General features: G+C 52.3%; 2 protein-coding genes across 3 annotated transcripts in view; one reads left to right on the top strand and one right to left on the bottom strand.

The window, feature by feature from the left end:
* HSPA12B (heat shock protein family A (Hsp70) member 12B) overlaps window positions 1-15,752 on the bottom strand; it is a 192,136-nt gene that overhangs the window by 6,994 nt on the left and 169,390 nt on the right. The window lies entirely within an intron of this gene.
* ADISSP (adipose secreted signaling protein) overlaps window positions 3,132-15,752 on the top strand; it is a 117,583-nt gene continuing 104,962 nt past the window's right edge. Inside the window, exon 1 of one of the 2 annotated variants that reach the window (XM_075066690.1) lies at window positions 3,132-3,336. In XM_075066690.1, the coding sequence (XP_074922791.1) occupies window positions 3,318-3,336 (19 nt within the window). In that variant the 5' untranslated portion in view covers window positions 3,132-3,317. Of the gene's footprint in view, window positions 3,337-13,116; window positions 13,168-15,752 lie in introns of those variants that run through there. The other variant, XM_075066689.1, reaches the window with a different exon arrangement.

The raw sequence follows: 15,752 nt of genomic DNA, 5'->3' as shown, positions 1-15,752 counted from the left end.
CTGAGAATGTGCCAGACGCTGCGCCCCAGCATCAGCTGGCTCCGAGTTCAGGCTGGGTTTCGGTTCCGGCTGCTGGCCCCTTGCCAGCCGGGCTCTCAGTTGCCGGCCTGCTCAGCCCACTGCCAGCCTGTGGTTCCGTTCACCCAGGCTGGCGGCAGGCTGAGTGGGGCCGGCAGCAGGGACCTCAGCGTGCCATTAAAAATCGGCTCGCATGCCACCATTGGCACGTGTGCCGTAGGTTGCCGACTCCTGGAATAGAATCTAGTTCCTTCTCCTGTGGGTGTGTTGGCTTTGGAGGCTAGCCGGAGCACACAGCATTGGAGTAGTCAGATATTGTGAGCATATCCAGGGAATATATGCATGGAGGAGAAAAGGTGCCTTTGACAAAGGTTGCTTAGTGTAAGAAACCTGGTAGGTCCCTCTGTTGCAGCCCTTCCTTTGTCTCCTCCCTCCAGAAAAGAATTCCAGTCTTTGCAATCTACAATGGTCAGGATTTTCTTTCCTGATTGCCAAAGGAAATCCAGGGTTCTCTTTAAAAGTAGGCACTATATTAGCAGTGTGCCAGTCTTCAGAAACATTTACTGTCTGAGTCGCAGTTGCCATATAAGGTGGTCTGAGTTTTCAAGTAATTTTTTTTTTCTATTGGCCAGCCCGCCCAACTCCCTCTGGGATCAGAGGGTCAAGCTGGGTATTTTCCTTCTCCTGCGTCATCGCCAGTTATGAAGGTTTTGCAGATCAGTGCTCTAGTGGGATTGCATAGACATAACTTTTGCTGTTTCTTGTTTGAAAAAGGGACCTTATCAGTGATGTTTGCTGATAGCCCTTGGCAAGGGTCGGTGCTTGGGTCTGCCGTCCGGGTTGGTCAGCCAGTTCACTGTGCAGAAGAACGGCTGGCTGGTGCTGTGGAGATAGTGGTGGAGTGAAAGGCTCGTTTTGCCTTTACAGCAGTGACATTGTCCTGGAGGTGGTGGTTGTGCTTCTGGCAGAGGGATTCAGGTTGTTGGTTTTGTTTTTAACATCACTGGTGTCTAACATTCTCCCTCTGCGCTTCATCTGCTGTAGCTCAAGGCAATATTCTTGGTCGGTGTGGTGATGGGAGGGGAGTGGATGACTTGGGGCCAAGGTGTCAGTGGTGGGGGACATCAGTCAGGAGATGGTACTGTTACCCAGGCAAGGCACTTGTGAGTTAATGTATCCAGGTGGCTTGTTCTCCTTGGATGAGTTGAAAGTCCTAGGGAGGTTTGGGGACGGGTCATCTAGGGTCATGAGGCATTGGTCAGACCAGGAGAGTGGTATGTTGGTGGCATCTCCAGTGTCCAGTCCTAGGCTGAAGATAGAATCCGGGATGTGTCCAGCTGCATGTGTAGGTCCAGAGGCAGCCTGGGAGAATGTCCTGGTTGCCATGAGGGCAGGTACCACTGCGTCATTGAGACTGTCTGTCTATTTGACGGCTTGAGGATTAGGAATCTGGGGGCTCCAGGACTGTGCTGTGCAGCAGCCCTGTAAACTCCTCAGCTTCCTATCTGGAGCTCTGGATACCACCAGGAGTCCTAGGTTCCCTTGTCCTTCGTCTAGCAGATCATATGGATGTATTCCAGTGTCTTTGTTTCTTTGATGGGGCCTCTTCTGCATTTTGAGGCTGGAGGGGACCAGGACAGCTATTTCACCTCCTCTCCTTATGTTTGGGCATTCTGGGGTCTGTCTTGGCTGTTGGCTTAGAGAGGATGTTGTGGGAATAAGGGCAGGGCTAGAGGTGGCATTGACCCACGTCTCGTGATGCAGGCAGGGCCAGGCGCTTCATCCCAAATGAGAGTGTGGATGGTGCTGAGGCATCAACGAGAAAAGAGTGGGAGAGACAGGCGGTTTGACTACAACTGAGGCAAAGCCCTATTTTTATCTCTGACACGTCTGCAAACAACTTTCAATAGAAGTGCGCTCTGGTATCTGGTACAAACTGTTCTGTGGTGAGACTCTGGAGAAATGTTGTAATGTTAAAAAAAAAAAGTGTTAATGAAACTCTAGCTGGTTCTGGCTGGGTGGGGGGAATACATTAAGGATATTTCTCAGGGAAAAAACCCAAGTGTTAGGTAAAGGCTCTGTTTTACACCATTTCTGGGACATACATCCATGGTAGGATACACATCTGCTGTTTGAAATCTGTCTCTGTCTCTGGATAATCACTCTCTTCTGCTTCTTTTAGAGTAGAAAAATATTTACATAGCGTCATTTTAGCTGACAACTCAGTGCTTTGAAAGTCAAGGTTGCATGGGCCCTCCTTCATTGTACAGATGGGTAAACCGAGGCACAGCAGCTTTTTGCTCAGGATCACACGGCAGGCTAGTGGCTGGGAATAGGTCTTCTGTCTCCCAGTTGCCTGGTCCACTAAACCGGGCTGCTGCCCTTTCTTTTAAAAGGAGATTGCTTTCCTTATGAAATGCTTCTACCTTTATATGGCATGGCACGTTTCCTGTTTGTAAGCAGTCACACCTGCAGCCTTAGCTAAGATCAGGGCCACATTGTGCAGGGTAATGGAGGGAGGCAGCGTAAGAGGCAGCTCCTGCCACCAAAATTGAAGTGGATGAGAGACAGGGTGGGAGAAGGGAAATGTGTTATGGGGATCTGAGCCCCAGAGGTTAAGTGACTCCCTCGAGGTCACCTGGGGAGTCTGTGGCAGAGCTGGGGACTGAATCTTGTTGTGCTAAGTGCCTGACCAAGCCCAGCGTCTGTCACTCAAGTGGCTGAAGATGACAGCTTGAGTGCTGAAGCCGGTTCCAGGGTATTTATTTGAGTGCTCCTTCGTTTCCAAGAAGCAAGGGGATCTTTTAATTCATATAAGCTGCAGGGAGGCTGCTCTCACCATCCACTTCCCCCTGAGCATCGCTTAGCCTGCTTTAACCCTTGGGGTTGTCCTGCCTCGGCGGTGCAGCGAGTAGACAGAGCCTCTGTGTGACTGCAGATGCAGGACTGTGCTCGAGCGTGTGCTCCAGGACCCAAGTTCCAGCTGGAGGATTGGCTTTTACAGAGGATGTTCTGCGCCTGCTTCCACTTGTCGCACCGCAGCCTTAGCATGGTTTTCTGAGTGTCTTACCCCTGTCAGACGCTAGGACCCAGAAGAAGCCTTTTCGGGCGCTGATCGGATGCAGTGCTTCAATACAAGACCTTCCTGCAGGCAGTGATCGGATGATAGGCTGAGTCTTCCCCTGCTAACCTGTCCAATTCTGTCGCCTTCCCTTCCCCAGCTCGTGTTCGAAGAGGTCGCTGTGTGGACGATGGCCGCCTGCCCATTCGCCTGAAGCTCTAACACGCTTGTGGGCTAGATGGCTGCAGCTAATAAGGGTAAGTTACCACGCTGCAGGGGCTCTCTGATCTGCGTAAGCAGGGATGGAGCTCCTGCTCTCTTGCAAGTTGAATTGTTTTTCTCTGCTACTTGCAGAAACCAGGTTAAGACAGGGTGGTACATTTGCAATTCAAAATAGTTTAGCCCTAGAGGTCGGATCTTGTCTCTGATTTTGAAAGTTGAACTTCCCTTCCGCTTTAGATTTTAGAACTTGGACGTGTTTTAATCCTGTGTTTTGGGGAGGCGGGTGCTGGCGCTCCCCCCGGCCCTTTGCAATTACCAGACGGGTCTGATCTAGAACCATTTCTTCAAGCTGCTGTCGCGAGATGAGTCGCCTTGATCGACGCGCTGTAACTTTGTTTGCGCGCCCACCTGGGCATCTGTAGCTTCAATTGGGAGCTCTGGCAAGTGAAGCCAGGACAGGGAGGGGGAATCCAATGACATTTTGTGTCTTTGCTGCACGGTGAGCAGGGGATGGGTCCTGCTGCGGTACTTAGCCAGATGCAATCCAGGGGCTTGCCAGGGTACTGGCAATGCCTCCCTCGCTCAGGTGAGGGGCTGGGTCAGTAGTGAGGGGGATGTGGTAGGGGAGAGCCAGGCTGCCTTTTCTCATTGCTGGTGGGGTTTGGCTGCTGGCTGGTGTATTTTCAGGCCATGATCCCAGCTGTCTGACATTGGCTTTCCTGTGCCCTGCTCAGTGCCGAGTCTGGTCGGTGCAATTCACAGTCAGTTTGATTTTGTTCGGGTTTGGGAAGGAAGCTGGTGCTATGTGCCTTGGGGGCACCGTGGCTCAGGACTGACAGAGAGAGAAGAGTCTCTCTGTGTGTCTCTTGGCTTGTTTTATTTTTAAAGTGCCCAGCACTGTGTTTCTCTCCTTTCCCCATCCTCTCAGTCTGGGAGTGAACTTGGATGCTATCGAATGCCTCTATTGGCTGCTGGGGGCTGCTTGTTTCCCCAAGAGGGATTTTAACCAGGAACACGGAAGCTCTTCCCTCCTGTGCTGAAAATCTGCCAGTGCAGCTGGCTCCGGTTCCGCTCTCCATAAGCTGCTGAACAGCAGCCAAGCAGAGGATCGTGGGGCTGGTGCTGTGGGCTCACCCTCCTTGCTGTGGCTACAGGGTTGGGATGCCTGAGACCTTGCTCTCCTCCTTGAGCTGGCTGCTCAGTCTGCAGCAGCCCTTCATAGCGCCATGACACTTGAGGCTTTGGGCGGGTGTGAGTTAGAGGAGCCCCTCTTAGTCTGCTGTGGCCACTGAATGTTGAGACCCCCCAGGCTTCCTAGGCTGAAGGAAAAACCTGCACCTTCCATAGCTGGTAACTATGAACGTCTCAGCACTGCCATCCTGCTCCGCTGGGAGAGGGGAGTTTAAATGGGGGGCAGGGTCCCACCTTTGCCCCATGGCAGCCCTGCTGTTGGTACTCTGCTGAGCTGGCACTCTGCAGGCCGAGGGGATCGTAGCTGGATCCCGTTTTGGCACTCTCCTTGGCCAGCAGTTGCCTACCAGTGGGATGTGTGGAATCTAGGGGGCTGTGTCAGTAGGGAAGCGCTGAGCCTGCGTTCATGTGCCCTGACTCGCCGTGGCTAGGTGGGGTCTCATCCCTGACACCTAGTGGGGGCTTGTGGATGGGGAGAGGTGCCAATGCAGCCTTGTGTCAGAATGAGCTGCAGGGAGCTCGGGGGGGGTTCCCTGCCCCCTGGAGATGATAGGGCTGGTAGTTACTAGCTTGCTGTTTGTTCTGCAGCTTGCTGTCCCTCTCACAACACCCTGTCCCGGCCACCCCCTTTCCAGGGCAGAGGAACCATCTGGGGTTCCCTTGCGCTGCATTTCAGCCCTGCTCAGCCAGGCTGGGGGGAGCCTCTGCCCTGAACCTAGGGCCTGGACATGCCTACCGGTCACTAGGCTGGGCTATCTGGCAATTGACTGCGGTGGCCCTGCAGGGGACAGGGTAGGTGAAAATCACTCATGGTGTTGGCCAACTTCTCCTCTTCCATGGCAGATCCTAGACTAAGACACTTTCCCCCCAGCCCACCCAAAGGGTTGTAAGAGAGATGCACAGCTAGATAATCTCTCTAATCCGGAGTGAGCATCTTTCTTGCTGACTCATGTACCTGCATTGCGAGGTATCCGCCTCCACTCCCTTTGCATGCAGGTCAGGCGTGCCCTGCCGCTCACACCTGGCTGGGCTGCTGTTGTGGCTACACGAGCTGATTTTTATTTCAAGTTCCTCAGCGTAGCCTAATCGCTTATGAGGAGCTGAAACTTGGCAGCCAAGTGTTGTCTGAGCTGCCGTCATGCCCAGAGGACACTGCTGTGATTGGGGCCTGTTGCACTAGGTGTGAGTGTGAACTCCCTCGGGCTGGGGGTGTCTCAATAGGCAACGCAGACGATGGGAATAGCCGCATCCTCCTCTTGCAGATGCAGCATTGAGACCAGAGCTGAAGTGACCTGCTCAAGGTCACCTAGAAAGTCTGGCAGAACCAGGAACTGGACCAGGTCTCCTGAGTCCCAGCCCAGAGCCTTATGCAACAGGGAACCCTTCCTCGCGGTCTGACTGCTGGGTTTGTTATAGTGTAGCCTGGTGCCTCCTGGACAATGAGAGGAAGGTCCCGCACAGAAGAGTTTACCACCTAATATAAATATCATCTCTGATATTCCCAAAGCACTTTACCTTCTGGGATCACTTCCCGTCACTGAAATGCAGTCACCTCTGGTGCTGGACTCAGGAGGTGTTTAACAGCACACAGCCAGCCTGCAGCACAAAGACGGGACTGGCTGTAGTTGAAGCTGTACAGTGAATCTAGTTACGGTGACTACAAACACCTTGCTGTTGTGAAAGTACCAGGGAGAGGGTTAAGAACCACAAATGGTTAGGGCCTCTGGTCTATATTTCCTCTGGAAGACTGTCTCCCTAGCACCCCAGGACTCCTTAGCACCGTGCTGGGGCACTGGTTATGCTGTCTCAAAACGCCTCATAACATACACACTGCTGCACTGTGGGTTTTCCTAAGCAGTCGCCCAATATCAACTAGCCCTGACTCAGCCTGCTTAGCTGCTGAGACCTGCTGAGTTTGCAGCATGAGGTGGCGTGGACCCACAAAAAGGAAAGATGATGGGATGCTGTGAGAGTCCCTGGATAGATCCATCCCTGCTTACTGCGGCTTGAATCTGTTGAGGGGCTGTAGCAGACGCATCAGTTCCTCCATAGCTGACGCATCTCCTTGGGAGTGTGGCATCCGTATGTGATCTCCAGGGCACGTCCGCTAAAGCCAAGTGTCTAGAAACAGCCTCTGGAGCCCAGTGATCGTGGGTTGGCTTTGCATTTCCGACAGCGCTGCCACAGACTGCCCGCTCTCAGCCCCACTCTCTCTGCCCCTCTGCGGCTGGGTCTTGGAATGAAGGACTGCAGAGAGGTTGGGATGGATGGCCTAGTGGAGATGGCATTAGCCTAGGACCTGGGTTCAATTCCTTGCTGCATGCACCACAGACTCCCAGAGTGTTTCTCTGCTTCAGTTTCCCATCTGTGCAATGGGGATAACAGGCCTGCCTCACAGGGAGGTTGTGAGGATAAATCCATTAGGGACTGAGGCTCAGATCCTACAATGACAGGTGTAAGTGGATGAGGGAGTCAGGCCTCCCACCTCTCGCCCTTTCCCTTTTGTTCTCACCATCTGCCAGTTGAGCAGTATGTCTGGTGGCTCCCCTCTGCCCTATCCTTTGGCGTCAGCATCCTTGTTTGGTGCTCACAAAGCAGCCAGGGAGCAGAGGCAATGGGAGCCTGTTACCCTCAGCCCTGGGAAGGCTGGGGGGACCTGTTTCAAGGGCTGGAGTACTAATTCCATTAATTCTCAAGTGCTGTATGAATCCTGCAGTGGAGGGAGGGGCACCCGATGCTGGGCGCAGACTTGTGCATCTTGAAGCATTTATTTTGACTGCAAATAGAAGCAGGTTTTTTCCAAGCGATTTTGGAGGAACAATGCTGGGTTAATTATTCTCACATTTTGTTAGTCGAAAAAGACTCTTTGTGGTTCGAAGGTTTTCTTTAAGAATGTAGCAATCTGCGCTGGCGTCTCTGCCAGCTGGGAGCCTTTGGGATGGCTGCTGTATGATGCTGGGGTGGGGGAACAAACCTGCCACTCGACCCTACACAGAGCCCCGGACCTGGTGGAAGTGGAGGCTTTCTGTCTTCCAGGAGGCGGGTCTGTGCGCTGGGAGTGCTGGGCTGGGGAGGGGACTAGAGGAGGTCATGAGTACTAGATCTTCTGCTGTGCATAACCACTGCCACCATTCCTTGTGCAGCAGGAACATGGGGATTACTGCAATCTCAGGGACCCCCCTCTGCATCTTGCCCCAGGGTTGGATAGTAGGGCTCAGTTCCCGTAGAGAGGTTTTAACCAGTGTCTCTCCCCACATCCATTGCATCATCTTTGTGCACCAGGGCATCGCCTCATTCCTGGGGTGAGGAATGTGATTAGCCGTCACAATGTGGGGTGCCCTGCGTCTCTTTCCTCCGGTGGCAGAGGAGGGATTTCCCATAGTCCAGGTGCATTTCGTGCCCTGTGCGGTGCCCTGAGACTCACGGTAGGAGAGGAGCTGGCACTGCAGCACTGGCCCTCTGCTCTGTAGTTTGTGCTGTAGAGGATCATTTTGGGAGAGAGGAAGAAGTCTCCAGGCAGAGGAGCAGTTGGCTTTGCGGACAGAGAGCTGTGGAGGAATGCTGCTGGCTGCTCTTAATCAGCTGCATGTTTTGGCATTTTAGAACTGTCACGAAATATGCGAGTTGCAAATATAACAGCGTCGGGGTGGGGCTGGGCAGCTTTCAGCCAAATCTCACCAGCAGAACCCCTCCCTCCTCCTGCCAAATCTGGGTGTGGAGGGGTTAGAAACTGCAACCGGCCAAGCATTCCCTTCTCCAGGAGCACAGCTCACAAAGGAGGACAGAACCCTGCAGCTCAGCCCCTTTCACGGGGCCTCCCCGCCCCCCCGGGCCATGTATCTTGGCAAGTAGGATGTGAACAGGCAGAAAGAATTCGGAGACGAACTCCCCAGGAACCTGTTCGGCCGCACGGTCATTTGTGACTTCAGCCAAAGCATCTGGCTCCCATGCCAGACAAAGATGCTTGGCTGGAAGGGCCCCCTGTTCTGAGCTGATCTGGGGAGTGCTGCGTTCCGATGGCCTAGTAAACACATGTCTAATCAGCTGGTCTCACATGCTTGCAAGCCCACGGGAGCCGACTGTTTGGTGTAATCCATGTGCTGCCTTCCCATAAGGTTTATCTCGTATGTGGCCCAATGGGCTGAGAGGGGAGGCCCCCATAAAGCCAGGTGCCATATGGGTCCAGGTGCAAACATAATCCTTCTGGGACTGTATCGTGCTAATGTTCTTGATCTACCCCCAGCACTGAAAGGGGGACAGATGGTGCAGCAGGCAGGAGGAAGAGGACTGAGTGGCCAACTTGGTAAAAGGATGGTGCTGGATAAGTTACGTGTGTGGGTGTCCACCTCTGAAATCCAAAGCAGCACCGCACAGGGTCAGGCTGTGAACGAGACCCCACTTGTCGGGGTTAGCATCAAGGCGGGGTGGCTGGTTCGATTCCTTCCAAGGAGGTGGGAATGGTTCGGCAGGGAGGATGCTAGTGGCTGGGGCTGACTAGCCTGAAGGTAGGAGCGCTCGGGGAACCCCTGCTGGGAAGGAGGAGGGTTAGGCAGGGGTCTGGCTTTACAAACTCCAGGCAAGGGCAGAACGTCTGACTTTATACAGAGTGTGTCTGCGTGTGGACAGCCTTTGTTGGGCACTGTCAATGCCACTTCACACCTTCATGCCAGCCAGCCAGCCGTGCTGACATCAGCTGCGCCACAGACTGGGAGGCTGTTTCTGGAAATCGGGGCTGCAGTCGAGGGACCAGTATCTGCAAAGAGCCCAGTCCTGGACACAGACTTCCCATTGAAAGCAGGGAGTCCCCAGCACGCAGAAGAGCTGCAGTAGGTGGCCCACACTGCGTGCCCTTAATTCCAGGAGGCAGAGCTTGCAGTCCTGCCTCCCTCACTTTGAGCCTTGCCGTCTGCTGTAGCGGCCCAGGAGCCTGTCCATGCTCTCTGGAGAAGCTGAGGACTCCAGCGTCTGTCCATTCCTGGCTGGCCTTCAGGCACAACCATTTAGGCGCATGCGGTATCTGTTGCCCTCGGCATTATTTTTACTCTGAGCATGACACTTCTTGCTCCGGGGGCTGGGCAATAGGATTTTTCCATAGCAAGATCTGTGGCTTTGAGCCCTTTGCAAGCCCTGTGAGCCTGGGCTCTGTCTGTCGTCAAACCTCTTTCATGCACGGGCCTGTCAGTGTCACAGGTGTGTGATCCACAGGCAGGTGTGAGAAGAAATGTGAAGGGCTTCCAGTCCCAGTAGTGAATTTGCCCATTAGCTGGAGGATAAAGCGTCACTGGTGAAACCTCAGGACAGGTGAGTGACCATTGGAACTGATGGGATTTGGAGGGGATTCAAATACGCTGCCATCTCCTCGAAGGCTTGAGACGCTGGAAGATGAGCCAAGCAGCTCTTTGTGGTAGATGAGGTGCCTGGATCGAGTGTTTTGGCAGCTGGTGCAGCCCAGCTGTGTAGGAGTTTCCGGGTGATGCTGTGGAATTGCAAGAATGCTGGTGCAGGTAGACAGCTGAAGGCAGCCCCACCTGCTGTCCTAGTTCTCTCGTAAGGTGATGCGGCAGCTGGAGCAGCATTAGGAGTGAGCGCTGTTTCTGATACGTACCCACCCTTTCTCTGTGGAGAAACAGGTCAGGGGAGCCTGGCATCAAACCAAAGGCAGGAGGCTCCAAGATCCTTGAGAATGGAACCCGGGAACATCTGCTGCGTGTGGTTAAAACTCAGGTCCAGCTCCAGCAAACCCCAGGCTTCCTTGAGCCCTCCTTCCCCCCCTCCCCCGTATGTCCCTCAGGAGCCTCAGGGTCCAAGCTAATTTGCCAGCCCCCTTGTGAGTCCAAATGGCTAGAACCTTAGTTTTCTGCGGAGACTGAGGGCTAAATTGAGAGGTGAATCTACGTCAATGCAACTTGCACCTTTTCTTCTCTACTCCTTGGCACGTGCACTATGACCACTGAGACCACTGTTACAAGACAGACGCCCCTCTCTCCATTCTCCCCTTGTCCTTCCGCCACCATCCCATTTGTCTGTTCAGCTGCTGCTTTGCAGCTCAGTCGTGGATGCGAACTCTCTGGGGCAGGGAGGCTTAGAACGTGTGTGTACCAAGAGGTCCTTATGGGGTGGCTGCTCACGCAGTCGCAGAATGCTAGACATTCCAGTCCTGCTGGGAATGGGGTGGGCCTGCCCCCGCTGGTGTGACCTGGGATGCACGGTACGTGCGAGGTCATGCCACACAGAGGACATCGTTTTTAAGAGCACACTCCTTTACCCACCTTCCTATCCTTGCTCCTTCAGCCAATGGCTCCCCGCACTGCAGGCCTGGCTGCTCACTACAAATCCTGTTGCTCATTAGCTGCTGCTGCTGCTATTGCCCCAAAACACCCTATTGGGTGTACTCCCAAATTCTGCATCTCCTTGCACCCATTGGCCAGGGCTCCTGCAAAGGACCATCCCCTAGGTATTTCCATTGGTCAGTGTTCCTTCTTCACCCAGCTGTTTGGACGAGCCCATTGGCCCAGACACCACCTCCAGTGTTCTCTGTGGCCAGCTTCTGTGCTGATACCCATCTGTAATGAAGCTGCCCTTGGTGAGACACTTCTGAGAGCATCAATTCAGGACAAATTGCTTTGAGCAGGGCAGTCACAGCCCAAGGCTGGGGTTTCTCCACTTCTAAGGCACCAAACCAGCCAGCCAGAGAGGACTTTGGTTTTACCCTAGTGGCTAACCATAAGTCACACAAGCAATTCCCTTAGACACTCCAGTTTCCCCAATATCATCACCAGTGCCACTTGTTATGGGATAAATGGTTATGAAAACCAATACCCCAGTAAAAGGAAAAAAAGTTCTCCCGATCCCAAAGGACCAAGCCCTAGACCCAGGTCAATACACAAGTCAGATCTTACCCACAAATCACATTGTTGCCAATCCTTTAGAATCTAAAGGTTTATTCATTAAAAGAAAGAAATATAGATGAGAGCTAGAATTGGTTAAATAGAATTACATACAGTAATGGCAAAGTTCTTGATTCAGGCTTGTAGTAGTGATGGAATAAACTGCAGGTTCAAATCAAGGCTCTGGAGAACATCCCCGGCTGGGATGGGTCATTCAGTCATTTGTTCAGAGTTTGTTTCTAGCAAAGTTCCTCCAGAAGTAAGAAGCAGGATTGAAGACAAAATGGAGGAGTTTTCAGGGCCTTTTATATTCTCTGCCCATGGAAGGACAGCCCTTTGTTCTTACTGTGGAAAATCACAGCAGCAAGATGGAGGCTGGAGTCACATGGGCAAGTCACACGTCCATGCATGACTCAGTTTGCAGGCTGACGCCGTTGTTTACATGTTAGTTTGAACGGGCCCAGGAAAGCTCAGATGTGGATTGGTGTCTCCCAAAGTTCATTGTCAGTTAAGTGTTTCTTTATTGGGCAGTTACTGAGAATAGTTCTGTCTCAAGAAGCTGACCAAACTCTTCATTGAGGCTACTTGGAATCAAATACATTTGAGATACAAGTACATAGCCCATATCCATAACTTCAAATACAAAAATGATACACACATACATAGAGCTGGCATAATTATAACCAGCAAATCATAACCGCTTCATAGACACCTCACACGACAACCTTGGTACAATATTTGCTGCAAATATATAACAGTGGTTGCAACAACGATCTATACCATCACAGTTTGTCAGTAATGTCACACCATCAATCAAGGCTATTGCCTGCTGTGATTGGCTGACTTGGGTGGGGTGTGGCTGAGTGGCTGGAAATAACCTTGCATGCTCTTCAAAAGGGCTTCCCAGTCTGATGCCGGACAAAGCCATGTCCAGTTTGGTGTCAGTCCTGGATGGGGGCAAACCCTAGAAAAGCAGGGCTGTATGGCCTGCCTGGGCCCTGAGCTCTAACTATGAGTTAGGCGCCTAAATACCTTTAAGGATCTGGGGCTTGGTCTTTTGCCTCTTGATAACCTGTAACTCCTCTTACCACATCCTCTCTAAACTGGATATAAGTGTCTTTTGGGCAGAGTGCATGAGGATCCTCCCCACAGGTGCCGACTGTGTGGGTGTTCCGAGGCTGGGGCACCCACAGAGAAAAAATGAGTGCTCAGCACCCATGCTATCAAAAAGCTGGTTGGCTGCTGCTGCCAAACAGCTGTTTGGGGTCTTGGGGAGGGTCTTGGGGTAGGATGGAGAGCAGTGAGTGGTGGGTGGGAGGGATCAAAGCAAGGACAGGGCCTTGGGGAAAGGTGTGAAGTGGGGCGGGGCCTCGGGCAGATGGGTAAATTCGAAATCGGTGCCTATGGTACCCGCTCAGCAGAAAGTAGGAAGTGACAAAATATTGTATTTATATGAAGCTCTTTAAACACACATGTCCTCGTTTGAGGTAGCTGAAGATCTGACCCACAGAGTTTTAAACCACTTTGATTTTACAATATCTTGGTGGCCATTGTTGTGTTTGGGACCCTGGGGAGGACCCCATTGCTGCCTCTTAAAAGAACAAAACCCAAGAATGTGCAGTTCAGAGTTATCACGCCCTGTCATCTTGTGGGTTGTCTGAGACTGCACCTGGCTATGTGTCTGTTTAGCAAGGCCGTGCATCGGAGTGATGGTCTGTTGTAAAAGGCTTTGCAGATGCTAGACACGTTTGGACTCTGTGCTGATGGCATCTGAGGCCCTGTATTCAGGTGAGAGCTGCTGCTCAATTGGGCTTTCCTGGGCAGAATGTGAAGGGAGAAATGCCATGTCATGTGGAAAGACACACGTGGGCAAATTGAGAAGGGAGTGGGGACAGAATCATCGAAGTGTTGGGCTTGGGGGGAGATTGAGAGGTCATGTAACAGTGCATCCAACCCATCAGAAAGAAGCCAAAAAGGGGAGGAATGTGCAGTTTGTTCTCCTTTATTCCAGGAGCCTGGATGTCCTTTGCTTTAATAGCGCCTCCTCGAAATCCCGTCTGGTGCTGCCCGGATTTGTGGCTGGAGGAGAGGTGACAGGTGGGAAGCCAGTAATGCAGAGCAGGGCCTCATGGAGTGAAGGGGCAGTGGGCAGAAGTTTATGTTCGAAAACAGAAGCCCAGCCCCCATAATGGCAGGGGGAGGGGAAGGCAGGAAGTGTGGGCTCAGGTTTCCACATTAATTTGCTGCTGCTTTCCTGTTTGTTAAGAGTCACGATTGAGCTATCTTTAGAGAGCATCTGTTCCACCAGGGCTCTGATACCATCCTCATTACCAGAGCATCTGAGTATGTTAAACCAAGAGTCTAACGTTAGTTACATGTGGCTCATTCTCTCGCTCTTATCTTGGCCCCCAGGGGGAGAACCATGTGTGCTGGGGAGTGTTTTGTCCTGCTAGAGCCTTGTTTTGATGTTTAAACGTCCACATTGCTCAGCCTGTATGTGGCTGGAAGAGAGGGCAGGGCGGAAGAGAGTGCCCGGCATGTGGAGCGGGAGGTGGGCGTGCGACAGTCCTTTGTTCATTTCACAGGCTCAGACCAGCCTCTGAGAAGGTTCCATCTCCTCCACAGATGAGCTTTCCCCTTATTGTGGAAAGTTCCATGGGGCTAGAGGAGCGAAGGCGTCAACCGTGATCTTCATCCCGGAGCTTTAGGCTGTTTTAGATACCCAGGCAGTGGAGTACCTTGGCGTGACTCGATTCTCTATGGTCAGCCAGGGTAGGGAGTGGCAGACAGGCGTGCCCAAGGGGCTGTGCTGCTAGTGTTCTGTATGAGCTGGACTTTCTGCAGTGCTGCAGGTTTCACGGCCAGTGATATCTGTAAGTCACCCAGTTACCCCTCTGCCTTAGCCAAAGCGGAATTGGTTGGTGCTAACTGTGTGACAGCTGCCCGTCACTCCAGTCTGTTAGCCAGCCAAACAAACCATTAGGACTCTGTCAGTCAGGACTTGGCCTTGCAAGTTAACCCTTGGTGTACATCAGTGCCCAAATTCTCCAGAAAAGTCTCCGTGCAACAGGCAGCTCCTGTCGCTGGCTGCCCGTGGAAATCAAGGGCACTGTTTCCAGAGACCGATTTCACACCAGCCCACCGGCTCAGCTGAGGTGCCCACCTCACTCGATGGATCAGCATGGAGGTGAAGTGAGAATAAAACAAAAATCAGTTTGTTAATAAAGAACAGAGAGCTCTGACTGATGCGAAGCTGAGAGAATAAAAACACAAAATGGTTACAAATGAAACACGTGTAATACGCTTTCTAGTGACTAAAACGGAACAAGTTGCAGTCCTTATCGAAGGCAGTTTTCTCGCTGACAGCCACGTCTGAGCATCACCAGCAGACGTGACCAAGGAGCCACCATTCATAGAGGTCCAGAGCACTGACCCCTTCGCTCCCTCAGTGCTGGATAACCAACAAGTCGTCTTATTGTCTTTGACTTTGTTCTGAATCCTGTCTCCCATGCTGATTTCACATCCTCAGGGTTGTTTTTCCTCCTGTTTTACCTCTGCAAATGCACTGTCCATTGTTTCTGACATCACCGTGCTCAATTTACATTAGACGCAGGGAGATAATGATCCTCCGTCTTGTCTGGAAGAAAACCTGATCATCCCTTTGGTTAATAGACTTTAAAGCATCAGTAAGTACCCACAATTCCTTCTAATGTTAATACACAGAGTTCTCAGTGATATGAATCACCAGTGTGTCACCAGCTTTCCTTTGATATCTCACATGGCATCCTTACCGCTCAGTGTCATGACAGCAGTGTGTTAGGTGTAGTGAGTTTGTCGGGGGTGATGGGAGTAGCTGTTACATGGTAGTGAAACCTTTGCCACTGGGCATTAAGGGGCTCTTGGGGTCACAATATTGTATTGCTGGAGAGTCAGTCTGGGAAGTGACAAAGGCATGAATAACTGAGGCCAGGTCCTTGTCCTCCACGATCAGATGGAGTTTCCTAGCAACCAGAGATGATAGCAGCATCCATGCTTTTTATGTGAGAGCTCAGCATCAGCAGGGAATCCAAGAGTTCTCCTAGACTATATAGGCTGAATTGACCAGTTGTCGGGTGAGTAACTTAAATGACTTACTGTTATGCAGGGTGGCTGGGGTCCTGGGCAAGGTGGGGGGAGCGACTCTGAGCCCCCAGAATGGGTGGGGCTGGGGCCAAAATCCCCCAGCCAGCCCTTCGGTGCTGCCTGGCCTGTGCCATCTGGGGCTTTGGTGGCAATTTAAAAGGCCCCGGGCTCTTGGCAGCAGCTGGCGCTCCCGGGCCCCACCGCTGCTACACCGGGGTTCTGGCGGCGATTTAAAGGACCCAAGGCTCCAA

The sequence above is a fragment of the Chelonoidis abingdonii genome, chromosome 5 (assembly GCF_003597395.2).
Source record: "Chelonoidis abingdonii isolate Lonesome George chromosome 5, CheloAbing_2.0, whole genome shotgun sequence".
Lineage (NCBI taxonomy): Eukaryota > Metazoa > Chordata > Testudines > Testudinidae > Chelonoidis > Chelonoidis abingdonii.
Note: the sequence above shows the minus strand (reverse complement) of the source record. Positions and strands in the feature narration are given on the sequence as shown.